Here is a 19318-nt window from a genome sequence, read left to right as displayed (position 1 = left end):
TATTGTATTGTTAGCTAATACTAAGTAGGTTATAATGTTGCAATTTTCATTTTCTTTGTACTTGATATTTTAGCTGGCTGAAATTAAAGTGAAAATTTTTGAAGCAAAAGAAGCTTTGGAAGAATGCATTACTCTGCAGGATTTTAATCAAGCATCAATATTAAAAGAGAAAATAACTGAGTTGGAACACATAAAAAGTGACCTGATAAAAGAAGGAGAGCAACCTGAAATTAAAGAAATGCGTGTCGAGAAGGTCTCTTTTTCCCTTTCTCTATTGCCAAGTGTTTGTTGTGTTTTGACATCTATTCATTGTTTTAAAAGAAAGTGTAGTTTGGCCTCATATCATCTACATTTTTAAAGCTGAAAATGGACATTTATGGTCTTAGTGTTTTCCTTCTGCATGTGTAGAAGGTGTTGCTGTGCTCTAGCAAAAATGCATTGCAGTTAAACTACACTTTTGTCCTTGAATACCTAAGGAATTATAAAGAGGTTTTGCCCTTATTGCTTTTAACCTTAACTAACTGAGAAGATGAACCTGAATCTCTTTTCATCATTATTTATGGGTGGATTTTGCTTGACATTCTTACATAGCAAATGCACAGTGGACGGATAATATATTTTGGGTAGGTTTGTTTGGGCAGGGAATTGTAATAATGACCTTTTTCTCTTTTCCCTGGCCCTCATTCAAGAATGATCCTGAAACACTGTTGAAGTGTCTGATGATGTGTTATGAGCTTCTCAAGGTGATGTCCCTTTCTAAAGGAATTGGTCCAACCATGAATGAAATAATTGAATCTCTGGTATGTAGTAGTAAACACTCTTTTACATATAATAAAGATGGGTATGGCATAGCTGGTGCTGAGTTGCCGGTAGGGCAGTTTGTGATTATTTCAGAACCATTTTGCTGTATCTGTAGTGCTGCCATGGAACTTTTAAGCTTTCCCAGAACCTAGTGGCTTGGACGTGCAGTCCATACATTATCCTGAGTTCGGAACCTATCCCAGAACTGCTGCAGAGAGATACCAAAATAATACATTAGTCAAACATTTATATTCCATTACGACAGTGTTTGACAATGCTGAGTTGCACTGCACTAAATGCAGTGCTTGGTCATCTGCTTATTGCCCTTTCTGGTACTTTTATTACTTGGATTGTCTTTTAGCTGAAGCTATTAGAACTATTTCAAGGTCTGTTTTTTTGTGTTTTTTTTTTTTTTTTTTTTCTGATGTGTTTTTGTTGCTTTGTTTTTGGAGCTAGCCAAAAACTCTTCATCTGGAAGAGACTGGAGCTCATAAAGACCTTTCTTTCATCTCTTCTTAGTACAAGCAAAGGTGCTTTGTTGAGGAGGTTTTTTTTTTCCACTCCGTTTTCTTATCACCTTTGAAGACCAAAATGTTTCTGGATTGCAAAATCAAGGCAGTGGCAATATAGGCCTTTTATAGTCTACTAACTATACTTCTCAGTTTTAGTATTGAAAAGTATGGAATTTCAAGAGGAATGTTTCTAAGTATCACAGGCTCTTAACTCTCACTGACTGTGCTGCTTCAAGACGATTTAAACTCTCTCCTGGGTAGGAAACAGAGAACAAAATGAAAAAAAGCAGTATGCCACTGTATGAATGCATGGCACGCCCACATCTGAATAGTGTGTGCAATTCTTATCCCATCTATCTAGAAAGAGTATATTAGAACTGGAAGTAGTTTAGAGAAGGGCAGCAAGGGTTGTAAAAGGGTGAAACAGCTTCTAGATAAAGTAAATGGGCTATCTCTTTGTAACCTGGAGAAGAGGGGACTTCAGGATATGACAGAGATCTACAAAACATTTGTCATTTGAGACACGAGTGGCTTAGAGAAAGTGAATGAGGATTGGCTGGTCATGGTCTTCTGTAAGTATTAGAGACATCAAGTGAAGATAGCAAGTGGCAAGGTCAAAGCAAATGATATGAGTGATTCTTCGCAAAATAAGTAATTTGTGGACTTTCTTGCCAAAGGATGTTTGCCTGCTGAACACTTACATAAATTTTAGAGAAGACTGAACAAGTTCAATAAAAATAAATCTTGTGGAGTAACTGGGTAGATAGGAACAACCTCCCATGTCTGATGTCTCTCAGCTGCAAATTGCTGGGACATCAGCAAGAATTGCTGGGAAGTATAAACTTGACCTGTTTATGTAATACTCTGAAAGAATTTGGTTTTGACCTCTGTTGATAACAGGATACTGGGCTAGATGATCTGACTCAGTATGAGCATTCTTTGAATTCAAACTGGAAAGAAATTGCAACACTGACTTGATTTCCTTAAATATTGTGGAACCACTCCTGATTTCTTTCTGATGTATAATGCTATTCTAAGAAATCATAATTAGTATTGATATGTCCCCCCCAAACCTTCTTTATTTAATTGGGCGTTTCTTTAATTTTTACATTAGTCCCCCCCCCCCCCTTTTCTTTCTCCAACATCCTCTTTCCATATTATTGTTCCTGCTGGATTTTCACTTACAATATGTTTTGGGGCGTATTGTTTGTTGTTGGTTAAACTTTCACATTCACTGGAGCGTTCAAGTATAATGTGATCTTGGCATAGCATTCATCCTCTCTCTAGCCTGGCTCTTCTTTTGTGTGTATTTATACTGTTGTCTCCTCAAAACTATTCCAAGTACATGAGAATTAAGTGGCTTCTGTATTTTGCAACTTGGAACTGGATATTGTTTATTTGCAAGAATGATAATATTTTTATGAAGAAATGTGTAGGTTTGTTTTTTAGTTCACAATGAGCGTTTAACACAATTTTGTTTGAAAGCAAATGTTTCGAGTTTAAATATTAAAAACAAATGCAGGGCAAAACACTCCTGTGATTTGGCCATTATTTTATTGCTAATTTCAACCAAGATACTCAAAATGTTTCTGTTCATATCTAGATAAACAGAGTATACAGTAGTTGGCCACTGTACAATACCATATCTAACTAAATTATTTTTAGTTTCAGGGTAAGCATATTTTACACAGTGTAGTCAATATTTTATTTTAAATTTATGTATTTCAACTACAAAGTCTAAAATCATTTTCAGATACTTCCTGGAATAACTAATGTCCATCCAGCTGTGAGAAACATGGCAGTTCTGTGTTTGGGTTGCTGTGCCCTTCAGAACAAAGAATTTGCCCGACAACACCTTGCATTGCTGTTACAGGTAAAAATGACTGAGAAATGGAGTGGTGGTCCCTGTTACCTAGCAAATAAAACTAATCTTGTATCTTTAATAAGTTATCATATATAGTTATGTTACCTGAGGACCAGTTATGCCTCATGTCCTGCAGATCTAGATCTGGAGGGTGTAATCTCATGCAGGTATTTTTTGATGTCTAATAATCAAGCTTATATTGCATCCTGGTAGTAGCATGCCTTTCCTTTGTAAGATTGCATGTTTTCTTGAAAGTTTGTAGGAATTCTTTATCCTTAAGATCTCTCTTCCTCTTTCAAATTTGACTGAAGTCAGTCAAACATTTAAGTTATTGCCATGTAGGAAAGAGAAGCTGTAGGATTCTGTAAGCATTGCTTCCTTGGGAAACCAAACTAAAAAAAGTGACTGTGTGGTTCCTGCCCCCCCCCCCCGGCCAACTTCTGTTACATACTTACCTGTCATCTTGAGTGTATGAGTTAATCTCTGCATTATTAATTTTGTATGAATTAATTAATAATTGTTAATTGGAGGATAAGGCAGTATCCAAACCAGCAAAAGAAATCTGGCTGATAGTATAGTATGGTCAAACATATGTTAGTGGATTTTTTAAAAATTCTTTTACTTTTTGAGATAAGCACTCTTTCTCTCCCTAAAGTTCATATCCCTATAGTATGGGTTTCATACTTAGTGTTGTCTCCTGAATGTTGTATTGCTGGTTATGCTAGGGCCCAGTTGCTGAAGGACAAGCAGAAAAATTTCTTGCCTGGATTAGCCAACATTCAGTAGTTAGGTTGCTTTCCAGAGATGTGGAAGATGTTGGCTGGGCTAACATCAAACTGACAATGGCATAATCTTCCACCTTTGTGGTAAATGTTCTGATGCTGAGCTAATTATGTAGAAGATGGCACTATCATTAACTTCTCTGACCCTGGCTTTGAGGGAAGTGTATCTGGTCACCGTGCTTTAAGAGCTTGTGTATGTCCATGGGTACATAGCACACTGGTCAAAGTGCTCTAGAGAACTGATGCACAAGGGTGTGTGTGTGACTGACTGCCAGAAAGGATGAGATTTGGAAAAAGTATTGAGATGGCATACTTGGCTCGGACAAGATGATAGAGCCTTCAGTCACCAAAGTGGCAGAACTTCTGGTTCCTAGAAAGTTAGCAAGTAGTATTGTTTCTAATCTGCATAATGAGTATATCTCATTAAAAAACAGTCTGTTTGCTTAGGGAGCATTAGTGTTGTTTTAAGAAACAGTGAGACTTAAGCTATTAGGTTCTGCGGATACCAAAACCCATATTCTTTGTGTTGGCCACTGCCAAAACAGGATGTGGGGCTAAATAGATCCCTAGACTAGCCCGCTATGTCTGGCTTTATTTGAATGTTAATTTAAAGTATAATATACGCACCTTTGAATTTATTATACCATCTTGTCTTTCTGCATACTGATCTTAATTAATCTATACAGTATTTCAGAGCAGGTGTCTTACCACGTTTTTTGTGTAGTGCTTAGCACTATGGAGTTACTGTAATGAAATAAGTTTTTTTTTTTTTTCTGTTTGTGCTATTATGTCTGCTTAGAAGTTAACACAATAAGACTACATCTCTTACACACATGCATGCACATGTACTTAGCCACCTGCTCCACTTTCTACTTTTTCTTCCCTTGTACAGCAGCATAGGCAGATGGATGAAGGAATTGATACCATCAGAAGTTAACTTTTTTTTAAACACCCTGTTAGCAAGACAAGGAAATTGGGAATGTAAGAGTGCTTCTTTAAATTTACATAATACATTCTGCATGTATTTTCCTTATTAAACCTAGGTTTTACAAATAGATGATATCAAGGTTAAGCTAAGTGCTTTAAAAGCAATCTTTGATCAGCTAATGTTGTTTGGGATTGAACCATTCAAAACCAGAAGAGGCAATGAGTCTCAAAGTGAAGATGTACAGACTACAACTGAAAACTGTGAGGAAGAAACTAAAACAATAGAGGAAGAAGAAGAGACTGCTACGATTCACAGTCTCCTACAGCTTCTTTCTGGTTTCTTAGACAGTGAGGTAAGAAATACTTTTTTTTTTTTTTTTTTTTTTTTTAAGGTATTCTGTTGGATCAGGTTGCAATTAAACATTACAGGATATGTGAGATGAATGAACTAATGTTAAAATAACTGCCCTAGAAAATTACAATTTTGTCACTGATACAGACCAATGTTATTCTTAGGCCAACTCTGAAATCTGTGCAGGTGCAAATATGTAGATGACAGAGGTGACTGGCAAAATGGGATGTAGACTATTACAATGCATTAGTGAAAAATGCTGTGGTGTTTGTGTGTATGTGTGATCAACTCTTCTTTTTAGTTTTCAGAACTTAGGACAGAAGCTGCAGAAGGCATAGCCAAATTGATGTTCTCTGGGAGGCTAATTAGTGCCAAGCTTCTTTCTCGTCTTGTTTTGTTGTGGTATAATCCTGTGACTGAAGAGGATACTCGGCTTAGACATTGTCTGGGAGTTTTCTTCCCTTTATTTGCTTATGCAAATAGGTATGGCCTTTGTAAAATATTATGTAAAAACATACATTGGACTGGCAGCTTTAGGAACCTTTTTTGGTCTTGCACAAAGTGGAAATGATTTTATTGTGGGACAGTAGCAAAAGAAAGTCTGGGATTTTTGAACCTGAGGGTGCCAAACCTGGACACTTGACTAATAGTCATTTGTCTTATTCCCTGGGGCTCAGCAGCTGCAATTCCCATGTCCCTTATTAAGCTCTTAGCCATTTACTTAGCTCTTAACCCTCTTTGATTTTCAGATTCATCCATTTAGATTTAAAGGTCTAATTCAGCCTCCTATGCATATTAATTTTGCATGTGCATAAACTCAACCTATGACTATTCTGAAAATTTCCCAATAATACTGTTTTACCTCTATGGCACTCCATTTTTCTTCTTTCCTACACCTACGATTGAAACTTTTCTTCAAGGTATTAAATAAAAAAATTATTTAAAAAGATAGGCTTTACTTACGCTGTTGAGCACTACTGCTAGACTTTGAAGCCTCACTGAAGAGGAGCTACTAGTAATGCTTCAAAAGGAAATAGTGCCAAGCGGATATAAAAGAAGCAGGCTTTTTTTTCTTTCTTTCCTGGGGTTTTTTTTTCTTTCTTTCTTGTTTTTTTTTTTTTTTTTTTTCCAACCCAAAGAATACTCCAAACTAAATTCATGTCAAATTCAGAATGTCCTGTTTGTTTTGGGAGTGGACAGAGGAAGTAGAGGATTTATGTAAGCAGGCAGGAGCATAAATAGCAATTCTCCTTTCACTTGCTTAAAAAAATGCTTGACTTTTTTGAGCTGCTGCTAGTGGTGTTGACCAATTTGAACTTGCTGTTTGTTTTCTGCTTTTTATGGTTAAGATTTAACTTAGGAGTATTATGTGATCCCTTATCTATTTTTCAAAAAAAGATTTTTAATTTTTAAGGCCTATAAACTGCCACAGTGAGAGTAGTAGTTCAAAGGGGAGTTAGTTTAAAAAATGTCTTTGCTGTTGTCAAAGAAGCAATAGGAAAAATACCAAGTCTCCTCTAGAGTGTTTTCTTCCCCATTTAAATTCTGTTGAAAATTAGTAGAAAAACTAATTTAATATGCTTCCAGTCTCTCTGATATTGAATAATGACATTAAGTTTTTACCACTGATAATTTCTTTTGCCTGTGAATGTCTTCTGACCCTATGACTCTCTCTTTTCTTATGAGTCTTAATGCTTGTCCCACCATGGCTCACCAGAGTAATTCTGTGTATTTCAAAATCATTTGCAAGAGGAGCAATTTCTTCTGGCACCTCACAGAAAATCTTCTGTCCTTTTACTTGAAAAGAAAAGCACAGTATGCTTTAAGAAAAAAAGTGGAAAAATCAATGTGGAAAAAATCCTAAATCTTAGTCTGGCTGACTAATTTAGAATCATTGTTTAGTTAAGAAACCCCGTTAGTTTTCAGTCTTGAACGTTATCTGCATTTTGGATCATAAATGGTTCACAATAAGATGCATCACAGAGTATCTTCAGTTACCAATAATGTATTTTCAAAAGAGAACTATTACCTTGTATGGCAACTGATTCAGAGCTGTCTGCAAAGTTGTCATTTAGAAAAGGAAAACTTGGGTAATGAGCTTCTGTTGAGGTTGATATCTAATTTTGGTACTGACTTCTCACCAAACTTACCGATTTGGTTTATGTTTTCTGGGCGTTGCTCTGTTAACCTCTATGACTGATCATAGTTACAGTTAAGAGGGTTACTTTTTGGAATGAAACATTTGAACTTTGTATGAGAAACAAATATTGATGCTAACTTCTATAATTGGTATTTTGTCATGCCAATAGAATGGCATGGCACATTAATAACAGGGACAGGATCCTATAACCAGTGGTCAATTCTTATTCATAGTTTTTTTTTGTTGTTTTTTTTAAGAGTACTAATCTCTCAGGCAACCTCAGGGGCCTAAAGCCTAAAACTTAAATAAATAATCTGCCTTGTGCCTATATGCTCTTGGATTTTTTTTTAATTTGCAGGAAATCTGAATATACTTCAGTTGTGCTTAAACCTGCAGAAAGGGAGAGCTCTTGCTTCTGCTCTTTCTTGCCCCAGTTGTAGTGCTCAAAAGGTCTTTCAGTCAGCTGATTTGGCTCATCAACCCAGCAGTATCTGTGCCTTTTTTTTTTTTCTTCTTAATTCTTTTTTACTTTGTTAGTTTTCTCCTGTAGTTAAATTGGTTCAAACACTCTAACAAGTGCCAGAGTCAGTACACGGTACTATTTGGCCAAGTGAAGCCTTGTTCTTTTGCCAGTGGTTACCTATTAAATTGTTTTGACCCATCTTGTGGAACTACACCTTTACATAACTTGCTGCAGAATCTTTTACGTGCAACGTGATTTTTAGGCTTGCTTGGCAGGAGTAATTAACTTTTCTAAGTAAAGAAAGCACAAGTATTTTTTCCAAAGTCTTGTTAAATGCCACAGTCTTTTGCCAGGCTTCCTTACTTTCTTACACAGGAAGAAGTATCCCTGAAGAAAGATACTAGCAGAAAGAAGGAATGAGCAGGAAAAAAATAGATGTACCAAAGTGTGTTTCTGTCCCTTGAGAGGCAATCTGTCTGTATATATTAGTTAGATTTTTCAGTAATAAGGATGAACTTTCAAGCTGTTCTGAGGTAGGAAGTGTTACTTAAAACTTGCTTGAAATGACCATGAGCTAAAGCTGAAGGAAATCAGTTCTATGAGGCAGTCTAGATGATATCTTGATCCTGCTGGCTGTCTTTGATAAGGTTGACTGTTCACTCTGCTTTGATTGATAGCTTAAATGTTTTGTAATGTGTCTGTGAAATTTCACTGTAAAAGAGAAAATTTAGGGATGAATTAAAGTTTAATTTTGTCTCATTATGCTACTAATCTGTGACTTACTTGAAACAGGTCTAACCAGGAATGCTTTGAGGAAGCTTATCTTCCAACTCTGCGAACCTTGTTAAATGCTCCTGCCACTTCACCTTTGGCTGAAATAGATACCAGTAATGTTTCTGAACTGTTAGTGGACCTGACCAGACCAAGTGGACTCAAACCTCAGGCCAAAAAGTCCCAAGAGTATCAGGTATATAGCAATGGGTTGAACTGGAGGAAGGCACTTCGATGTTTCTGTCTAGAGATAAAGAATTGACCCCCTTCGCTTACTGCTAGCTGGTTGTCTGGGCTTCTCTCATGGGCTGCACGTGTGCGTCAAAGGCTGGACTAAACAAGTGACAGTACAGGGAATGAAATCTTTCAGTGTGATTTTTCTCTTCCTATTTCCATTCCCTGTTATAGCTGCATAATGCTAGTAGGAACTTGCACCAGCCCAACTTATCTTTACTGGGGGAAGTATTTATAAAGATCAGATGGTGTAGGTACTCAAAATTCTGCATTTTAAGAAAGTATTTACTATGTAAAATTATTAATTAGCTGCTTAAATCAGAATGATCTTGTCTTTTGTAAATAACTTTCAACTAAATTTCAGAAATATCTGATTTCTTTCCTTTATAGGACTTAACAGTGCATGATAGTTTGGCAATGAAAATTTGCAATGAAATCTTGATGGACCCAACTGCACCAGATGTTCGTATTTATGCAAGAGCTTTAAATTCATTAGAACTCAGTAATTCTTCCACAGAGAATCTTCTGCTTCTGCTGGATGAGATTCTAGAGGTAGTACGTAAATAACATGGCTATTACTATTTTAATCAATAGAAGTCTAATATTCTGATATGCTAAAAAACAATGTGCCTTTTGTTTACTGTGATAATATGACCAGAATATCTCTTTTAGCAAGAGTCTTTATTGAAAATTCATTTATGATGAGGTATTTACAAAAATCTGAGCTGAGTTCACTGTATAATTTAAATATTTCAGCTATCACAGATGATAAAAATAGCTTGAAACAGTGTGTGCAACTTCATATGATTGAATCACAGAATCACAGAATGGTTGAGGTTGGAAGGGACCTCTGGAGATCATCTAGTCCAACCCCCCTGCTCAAGCAGGGTCACCTAGAGCACGTTGCACAGGATTGCGTCCAGGCAGGTTTTGAATATCTCCAGAGAAGGAGACTCCACAACCTCTGTCACCCTCACAGTGAAGAAGTTTTTCCTCATGTTCAGATGGAACTGCCTGTGTTTCAGTTTGTGCCTGTTGCCTCGCGTCCTGTTGCTTGGCACCACTGAAAAGAGTCTGGCTCCATCCTCTTGACTCCCTCCCTTCAGATACTTGTACACGTTGATAAGATCTCCTCTCAGCCTTCTCTTCTCCAAGCTAAACAGGCCCAGCTCTCTCAGCCTGTCCTCATAAGAGAGATGCTCCAGTCCCCTAATCGTCTTTGCAGCCCTTCGCTGGACTTGCTCCAGTAGTGCCACATCCCTCTTGTACTGGGGAGCCCAGAACTGGACGCAGTACTCCAGATGGGGCCTCAGCAGGGCTGAGTAGAGGGGGAGAATCACCTCCCTCGACCTGCTGGCAACACTCTTCCTGATGTACCCCAGGATACCATTGGCCTTCTTGGCCACAAGGGCACATTGCTGCCTCATGGTTAACTTGGTGTCCGCCAGCACTCCCAGGTCCTTCTCCACAGAGCTGCTTTCCAGCAGGTCAACCCCCAGCCTGTACTGGTGCAGGGGGTTATTCCTCCCCAGGTGCAGGACCCTGCACTTGCCTTTGTTGAACTTCATGAGGTTCCTCTCTGCCCACCTCTCCAGCCTGTCCAGGTCTCTCTGAATGGCAGCACAGCCCTTTGGTGTATCGGCCACTCCTCCCAGTTCTGTATCATCAGCAAACTTGCTGAGGGTGCACTCTGTCCCTTCATCCAGGTCATTGATGAAGAAGTTGAACAAGACTGGACCCAGTACTGACCCCTGGGGGACACCGCTAGCTACAGGCCTCCAACTAGACTCCGCGCCGCTGATCACAACTCTCTGAGCTCTGCCATTCAGCCAGGTCTCAATCCACCTCACCGTCCACTCATCTAGCCCACACTTCCTGAGCTTGTCTATGAGGATGTTATGGGAGGCAGTGTCGAAAGCCTTGCTGAAGTCAAGGCAGACAACATCCACTGCTCTCCCCTCATCTACCCAGGCAGTCATTCCATCATAGAAGGCTATCAGATTGCTTAAGCATGATTTCCCCTTGGTGAAGCCATGCTGACTACTCCTGATCACCGCCTTTTCCTCCACATGCTTGGAGATGGCCTCCAGGATGAGGTGCTCCATCACCTTTCCAGGGATGGAGGTGAGGCTGACTGGCCTGTAGTTCCCTGGGTCCTCCTTCTTGCCCTTTTTGAAGACTGCGGTGACATTGGCTTTCTTCCAGTCTTCAGGCACCTCTCCTGTTCTCCATGACCTTTCAAAGATGATGGAGAGTGGCCTAGCAATAACATCCGCCAGCTCCCTCAACACTTGTGGGTGCATCCCATTGGGGCCCGTAGATTTGTGGGTGTCAGGTTTGCTTAAGTGATCTCTAACCTGATCCTCCTCGACCAAGGGAAAGTCTTCCTTTCTCCAGGCTTTCTCTCTTGCCTCCAGGCTCTGGGGTTCCTGAGGGCTGGCCTGAGCAGTAAAGACTGAAGCAAAGGCAGCATTCAGTAACTCTGCCTTCTCTGCATCCTTCGTCACCAGGGCACCCACCCCATTCAGCAAAGGGCCCACATTTTCCCTAGTCTTCCTCTTGCTACTGATGTATTTGAAGAAGCCCTTCTTGTTGTCCTTGACATCTCTTGCCAGATTTAATTCCAAACGGGCCTTAGCCTTCCTCGTCGCATCCCTGCATACTCTGACAATGTTCCTATATTCCTCCCAAGTGGCCTGTCCCCCTTTCCACTTTCTGTATGCTTCCTTCTTCTGGTTGAGTTTTGCCAGGAGCTCCTTGCTCATCCATGCAGGTCTCCTGCCTCCTTTGCTTGACTTCCTACTCATAGGGATGCACCGCTCTTGAGCCTGGAGGAGGTGATGTTTGAATATTAACCAGCTCTCTTGGACCCCCCTTCCTTCTAGGGCCCTAACCCATGGGATTCCTCCAAGTAGGTCCCTGAAGAGGCCAAACTTTGCTCTCCTAAACTCCAGTTGCGATCCTACTTAGTGCCCTGCCTCGTCCTCGCAGGATCCTGAACTCCACCATGTCATGGTCACTGCAGCCAAAGCTGCCCCCAACCTTCACATCTTCGACTAGTCCTTCTTTGTTTGTTAGTACGAGGTCCAGCAGCACACCTCTCCTTGTTGGCTCCTCCACCACCTGTGTTGAGAAGTTATCATCAATGCTCTGCAGGAACCTCTGGGACTGTTTGAGCCTGGCTGGGTTGTCTTTCCAGCAGATATCGGGGTGGTCGAAGTCCCCCATGAGAACCAGAGCCTGGGATCGTGAGGCTACTTGCAGCTGTCTGTAGAAGGCCTCATTGACTTCCTCTTCCTGATCGGGTGGTCTGTAGTAAACACCCACAACAGTGTCACCCATGCTAGCCTGCCCTTTGATCCTTACCCATAAGCCCTCGACTTGCTCTTCATCCACCCCTAGGCACAGCTCAATACATTCCAGTTGCTCTTTCACATAAGGAGCAACTCCACCACCTCGCTTTCCTGGCCTGTCTTTCCCAGAAAGCACGTAGCCATCCATGACAGCACTCCAGTCATGCGAGCTGTCCCACCATGTCTCTGTAATGGCAATGAGATCATGGCCCTGCGACCGCACACACATCTCTAGTTCTTCCTGTTTGTTCCCCATGCTGTGTGCATTGGTGTACAGGCATTTCAGAGAGGTGATCAAGTATGCAGGTCGATACAATAGGTTGTTTTGGTAGCAGTGGTGTAGTTTATTTTTTTTACATTCAATATTAAGTCCTTTACAGTCTGGATAGCTTATCTTTCATTAGTAATTAACAGCCAAAATGTTTACACCTAAACTTACCTTAAGATCATTGGGCAACAGCAAAAAGGTGCTTTGAGATGAACTGGGAAGGGATTACAAGGTTGATGGAAAGTTTTACATTGCTGCTGCTTTTATTAATATGGAAGTTACAGTAAAATTTGGAAGTGGGACAGAGGAAGACAGGACTGTGTAGAAATGTCAAGAAGAATTCCAGTCCACTGTGAGCATATCATCTAGAAGCAGGAATGTTCCAGCACTCACCTGGAAAGGTTCAGTTGCTTTTTTTTTTTTTTTTTTTTTTAATATGTTTCTTCATGTCTCAAATAATTTCTTTTGGGGTTTCAGTGCTTGATGTTGATGGAGAAGGTGCTTCTCCTTTCATTTTGAGTAATCATCTTCATGTGACACATAGAATTAGCTAAATTTACTGTAAGAATGATATGATTAGTAACTTAATGGATAAAAGAAATAGTTATAAAAATAAGCAATGTTTAACATTTAAATGTCTCTTCTCCAGAAAGTGAAAGACAAATTGTGCCAAAGAGCTATTGAGAAGATCAAGATAAACTTAAACAAAGATGCTAATATGGGCAAAGACCACTCTAAAAGGACAGAGGAAACAGGCTACTCTGAAATGACACAGGAAACTGGCATCACATTATCTGAAAATAATAGTCAAAATGAAGAAGGTAATTCAGCAGAACTGTTATTTAGTAGGAGGTATACAAGTGGGTGACTTGTGCACATCTGTGTGAAAAGAAGTTTTGTTTTTTCTCTCTTAAATGAATCTACTTTTTGAAAAGAAGGGAAAAAGATAATATTTATTAAATACACATGATTTTTAAAATATTCATACTGAAGTATTTTCCATTTTCTATTGCTTTTTGATGAGTTTCTCTGTTTTCTCATTTTCCATATTACTCTATACAGCCAGCGTTGTATTTTGAGACTTAGTCTCCCCTGCAATTCTTCCCTTTTAACAAAGACAATATTAAAGTGGGCTTTCTTATAGCAGTTTGGCACACTCATCTGCCTGCTAAATGCTAGTGATTGCAAGCTCCCCTTTAGAATGTGATTCTAACTCAGAGAAAGAATCAAGTACTTTCTGTTTTCTTGGACCTCAGAATTGCCATGCCTGCTTCTTGCAGACTGAGTTCTATTATGGCAGTATGTAGTTGATATCTCTAGTGTTTGGAGTGTGATACTGGTGTCTTCTCCTGTTGCTAGTTCATAGGTTGGGGGCAGAGTTGGTGGGGTTTTTTTTGTTTTTTGTTTTTATTGCTATTTAAGAACTTGAAGTGGAAGAAGCCGGAAGACTTTCCACCTTCTGCGCAGCTTATGCAGTTTCAAATGCCTTAGCAGTGTAATTTGTGCTGGTGGCATAGGAAATCTAATGTTTTTGGTAGAAAAACAATGAGATGAAACTTGATTAGGTTTACTTAAAGCAAAGATCTTGATATGCAACTGTCTTCAGCAAAGACTACTCTTTTATTTGCATTTATTTCTTTTCTAGTGGATTATTTCAGAGCTTTAGCGTGTTTTTTTCTGGAAGTGTCTAATATTTTAATTATGTGTATCTTCTATATTTATATGTTTAAATATTGATTGGTTGGGGAACTGGAGGCATGCTGCTGCGAAAACATGACTTCCTATTTCCAGTCTAACTGTTTTCTGCTAACAGCTAATAGTACTTTTTGGTATGAATTTCTCATGAAGAAGGAATTTTGAGCACAAGCAGACTGTTCTTGCATCCTATAGGAGAAAAATGTTGTTCTCCCTCCCCTGCTGCCCATACATTTGGGATCACTGAAAGGAACATTTACTTCTTCAAATATGTATATGGTAACTGTGCAAAAAGGAAAAAGGTAACTGTGCAAAGCGAAAAGGGAAACAACCATTACTTGTTGTCCTTCAGTTGCAGCAGGGGAGATCTAGATCAGATGTGAGGAAAAAAGTTTCCTAGGAATAACATAGATTGTGTAAGAAAGAAACTTCCTAGAATTCTTAGAATTTTTAAGAGGAGGCTAAAAAATAGTTTAGATTTTGTTTATCTATGTTGGGGTAGGGATATAGCTAGAATGACATTTTAAGCTTCCTTCTAGCCTTATCTAATTTACAGAAAAAGTGGGTTTAAGATTGTATGGCTTTTTATATAACAGCAGAAGTTTTAAGTACCAGTATTTTGGGTAAAGTAAAAGTTGATCATCTATGATTTCTTTATGTACTATTCTGTTTAACAGAAAATAATGAAGAAGCTGATCATACTCCAGTTAATGAATTTAAAGGTAAAGCAACATCGAAATCCACAAGAAACAAAGCTGGCAGAGGTACACACTAGCCTTTTCTGGCTATAATACTAGTTGTTTTTAATAAAGGAATTAGTTACTAGTTTTTGTAAACCTATGCATATAAAAATAATTCAGTCTTCATATTGTGTTATAATTTTTTTTAAATTTAATTTGTTAAAAGATAATCTCTCTTGTGGAAGCTTTTGGAGCAGTATAAATCACAGAATGGTTGAGGTTGGAAGGGACCTCTAGAAGTTTAGTCCAACCCCTCTGCTCAAGCAGGGTCACCTACAGCGGGTCGCTCTGCACTGTGTCTAGATGCTTTTGAGTGTCTCCAAGGATAGAGACTCCACAGCCTCTCTGGGCAACCTGTTCCAGTGTTCAGTCACCCTCACAGTAAGAAAAGTTGTTTCTTATATTCAGGCGAAACTTCCTGTGTTTCAGTTTATGCCCACTGCCTCTCGTCCTGTTACTGGGGACCACAGAGAAGAGTCTGGCTCTAACTGTGCCTAATGTTATTTCAGAATCAGTGAAATGCTGGACAGTCATTCAGACTTGCCGCTGTCATGAATTCTCTTAAAAACATGGGAGCCAACTGCAGAATAGTTGCAGTGAAGTTGTATGAAATTGTAAATGTAATTTACAAATTCCCTGTGTCAAGGAATCTATTTGGATTCAGATATTTAGAATGATGTGTTAAAGATCCATACTTCCTAAGAGGAGAAGTATCTTCTTTGGGCATTTAACTTGTGTGGAATAAAGCAGCTTTTCCCACTTGCTTTAAAAGTTGGAAGTGTGGCTTGCAAGGCCCTGTTGGCTATCTTTGATATTTTGTAAGTATTGCCCTGGTATTTACTGCAGGATGAATTCTGAAATGAGACATACAGCTTCAAACTGTAAATGAGAAGCGTTTTTTAAAAACTTGAGACAGAGCAAATGGTTTCTTTCTCACAAATATATTGAGAGCAAGGGTATGTAGGCACTTGGAGATGAATAAAGAATAATCCCCAAAGCACCACCTTTATTTCTTAGTTTATAGTGGAGGCCTGTGGATATGCTAAATATCCAGATTATGCATTTCAGTCAATGTAGGTTAAAAATAGACAGGATGTGATTACAAAATGGCTTAACTGTTGTTTAGTTAAATGTCACTACACTTGTATAGGTGTTAATGAAGAAATTCAGCATAAATGTGATTTCTTGCACAAAATTATGTATAAATAATTAAGTTTTTGATAACGTGCTGTTAGCCACTCCCAACACCACAGTTAAACAAAAACAGAAAAAACCCTCTGGCTACAGGTTTTCAAAATAATTTCAAGTCATTTACAGTAATGTACAGGTGTTTGTTTTATGTGAATACAAGTAGATTGTGGGTATTTTTTATTTTTGTTTAAAAAATTCTATCTGACGTGGTGGCTACATATTATATGTTTAAATGAAACATCAGAACAAAATGAAGCAAATGTGTATATTTCTTCAATAAAGTTTTAAGATGCAAGACTTTTAACAAAAGAAATAGTTCCATGATGTGAGAAGTGACTTTTGCTTATACTTAGGACAGCGAAAAGTAGCAGCAGAAGCTAGGTCTGTGAGCAGAAGAAAAAATCACACAACTGTAACATCTGCCAGTGAAAGGTAAATCGCTCCTTCTCCACCCTTGCAAGTATGATGTCAGCTCTGGCAAGAGAATTTAATTCAAAGATTTTTCCTCCCCCAAACTTGCATCTTTATCTCTGTGTTAGGAATAGAGGATAAATATTTAAGAAAAAATATTTATTTGAACTGATGATGAATGATAATGGCAGATTTGACAACTTCACACATTATTATCATTGCCTAAGAGCATGTAATTCATTTTTGTATATGTTTGGTACATAGAGATTATGTTCTATTCAACTTAGAGTTGGATTTCTGACTTATGTTACTTTTCTTCCATTTGCGTTTTCCACTTTTTGATTTAATAGCTGTTGTGCAGAAGAATCTGATATTTTTCACATTTGGCTGCTGGTTTTTGCTTGTTTTTCAACATTTAATTGATAAGCTTCTAGGAACAAGTGATAAATGAATAAACACAATACATTCCTTCCCTTCAGATCACATAGGCTATAAGTGTTAAAAAGCCATTATCTTTGAAATTTTCAGTTGTGCTCACTCTTTCTCATGCAAGTAATCCATGGATCTTAGGTTGATCAGGGTCAACCTTTCCAATTCTCTTATTCATTGTATTTGCTTTGATCTACTCTCCACCTAATCTTCTGGTTTTTTTTTGTTTTTTTTTTTTTCCTATTTTGCAACTGCAAACACTTGATTATCTTTTCTGATACTGCTATATCACTTAAACATAAGTATATTCTTCTCTAAAAATATGAAGTATATAATTAGTAAGAAATGTTTTTACTCTTTAAGACCCTGTTTTTATTACACATGGTTTCAAGTTTGTTAATATAAATACTTTTCAATTTTCTTACAGTCTTTTTGGCCTTAATTGAAAATATTTTATTTTTCAGTGGTGATGAAATTCCAGAACTAGTCCCAATGTTAAGTTCAAGGCCTTCAAGACGAGCCAAAACAGCAGCACTTGAAAAAACAAGAATGAATCTTTCAAGCCTTCTGAATAGAGAAGCAAATAAATGAAGACAAAAGTAGAGAAAGTGTCCTAATGCTAGTAGTTAGTAGCAGACTTGAAAAATAAGCTTTGTTTTGTTGTTAGTCAATTTAACTTCTCCTATAATTATGATCATTTAAAATTGCAGATATTTCTAGAAACTTTTTAAAGACTTTTTGATAATTTTTCCCAAATTAAGTGCATCATTCATGTAATAAATATCTTATTCTTAAAATAAAATATAAACCGAATAAAACTCTATTTTTTTGTTTTACTTTAGAATAAAGAGAAAAGGGTTTTTTTAATCTTCAAATGAAGATTGTTATTGGTGATAAGTATTTAATAGTTCTGTTTATTGAGAGTTACATATTTAAAGTGATTTTTTTAAACATTATTCAAAGATAATATTTGACATGGAGTGAGTGCTCTTGATTGCAGCACCTTTGAATGTACCTATCTTTAATGCACCTACTTTCTCTATTTATTGGCCTGCATATCTGGTGACTGTCAAGGGAGGTTTTATGGTTCATGTTAATATAAAATAGAATTGGTCTGAATTGTGCATTATGCTTCCTGTAGATGTGTCTGCTTTATTTTAAATAAAGTCAAAATAGTGAAACTATGAGCTACTAACTCTGGGAAGCCAGCCACTGATCTTGACCTTGTTATAAGAAATCACTAGTGCTTTCAGAAAAGCATAAAATTATTTGTGGTACAAAAGAAGATCCAATAAGGGAAGGAATACTTAGGGACAGAAAGAGCAGAAAATAAAATACTCTAAGGTCTGTGTAGTGCTGTTGTAAAGTGGTATATACTTGTGATTTCTTTATAGCTTTGAAGATCACAAACCTTTTTCTAATGTTATATTCCAGAATAATCATGAGTTTTACATAGACAATGGAAGATTAAAGTGAACCAATATTCACTCTAGTTGGCCATGCAGATTCACTCTAGGAAATTTGAGACAGTTTTTGGTTTGGAAACCCCTCTATCATGTCCTTCTTGTTACCATTCATATAATTTCCAAGGCAGTCAGAGAAAACTCATGTTGATTACTTGATGTGGACATGTTATCTACTCATGTTGAATGCAGCTTTCTAGGGAACTTCCATTTAAAATAAAGCAATATATTGCAAGCGATCTTCAGTAATTCTCAGAGATGGCTTAGGGATACTAGTGAATAAGTACTGTTCCCAATGTGTTATGCCCAAAGTACTATACTGTTTTCACATTTGCATATAGAAAATGGAGACAGGATTGTGTTGCTTTTCATCCTTTCAATTTTTGCTGGAAATCTTTCAGAACATGAAATGCCATGACACATTCTTTGTGCTGTAATATTTGCTATTTTGAAGCTTATATAACTTTGTGATTGTTTTTATTCATGATTTTAAACAAAATCTTGAAGCTTTGAGCTCCCTCCTTTGTTAATTTTTCTCCTTTAAATACTTATTCTAATTTGTAGCCCTAGTGTGAGTTTGTGTATGTGCAGCCACTTGAGATCAGTGTCATTGCCCATCCCCTTGAATGCTGCCTGAACATAGTTCAAAAGGGTGAAGTATATCCTTCAGTTTTTCCCAGTTGTCTGTCAATCAGACCTTCCCCTGTGCTTTAAAGTTTAGGGTTTTTTTCTTTATTATTTAGTTACGAGTTTTCTGTCTTTGTTTTTCTCTCCTATCTCCAGGAAAGAATGAGTGGCTCACTCTTCTGCCACTGATAGGCTTTCAACAACTGCTGGTAGTTCCCTTTGTTCTTTTGATCAAAATGAGTTTCTAGGAAAAGCAGAAACAATAAAAATTTTAAAAGGCTTCTCTGGAAATGCT

General features: G+C 37.8%; 1 protein-coding gene across 3 annotated transcripts in view; it reads left to right on the top strand.

Moving 5' to 3' along the window:
* NCAPG (non-SMC condensin I complex subunit G) overlaps window positions 1-17764 on the top strand; it is a 33970-nt gene extending 16206 nt beyond the window's left edge. Inside the window, exons 11-21 of one of the 3 annotated variants that reach the window (XM_013960079.2) lie at window positions 74-253; window positions 690-800; window positions 3067-3186; window positions 5003-5239; window positions 5540-5721; window positions 8634-8808; window positions 9237-9398; window positions 13117-13288; window positions 14840-14884; window positions 16447-16525; window positions 17398-17764. In XM_013960079.2, coding sequence (XP_013815533.1) covers window positions 74-253; window positions 690-800; window positions 3067-3186; window positions 5003-5239; window positions 5540-5721; window positions 8634-8808; window positions 9237-9398; window positions 13117-13288; window positions 14840-14884; window positions 16447-16525; window positions 17398-17524 — 1590 coding nt within the window. In that variant the 3' untranslated portion in view covers window positions 17525-17764. Of the gene's footprint in view, window positions 1-73; window positions 254-689; window positions 801-3066; window positions 3187-5002; window positions 5240-5539; window positions 5722-8633; window positions 8809-9236; window positions 9399-13116; window positions 13289-14839; window positions 14927-16446; window positions 16526-17397 lie in introns of all 3 variants that reach the window. The other 2 variants (XM_013960078.2, XM_013960081.2) reach the window with 2 other exon arrangements.
* The last annotated feature ends 1554 nt before the right edge of the window (window positions 17765-19318 follow it).

This window comes from Apteryx mantelli, chromosome 5 (genome assembly GCF_036417845.1).
Source record: "Apteryx mantelli isolate bAptMan1 chromosome 5, bAptMan1.hap1, whole genome shotgun sequence".
NCBI classification, from domain to species: Eukaryota; Metazoa; Chordata; class Aves; order Apterygiformes; family Apterygidae; genus Apteryx; species Apteryx mantelli.
The sequence above is the reverse complement of the archived record's forward strand: the minus strand, read 5'-3'. Positions and strand labels throughout refer to the sequence as shown.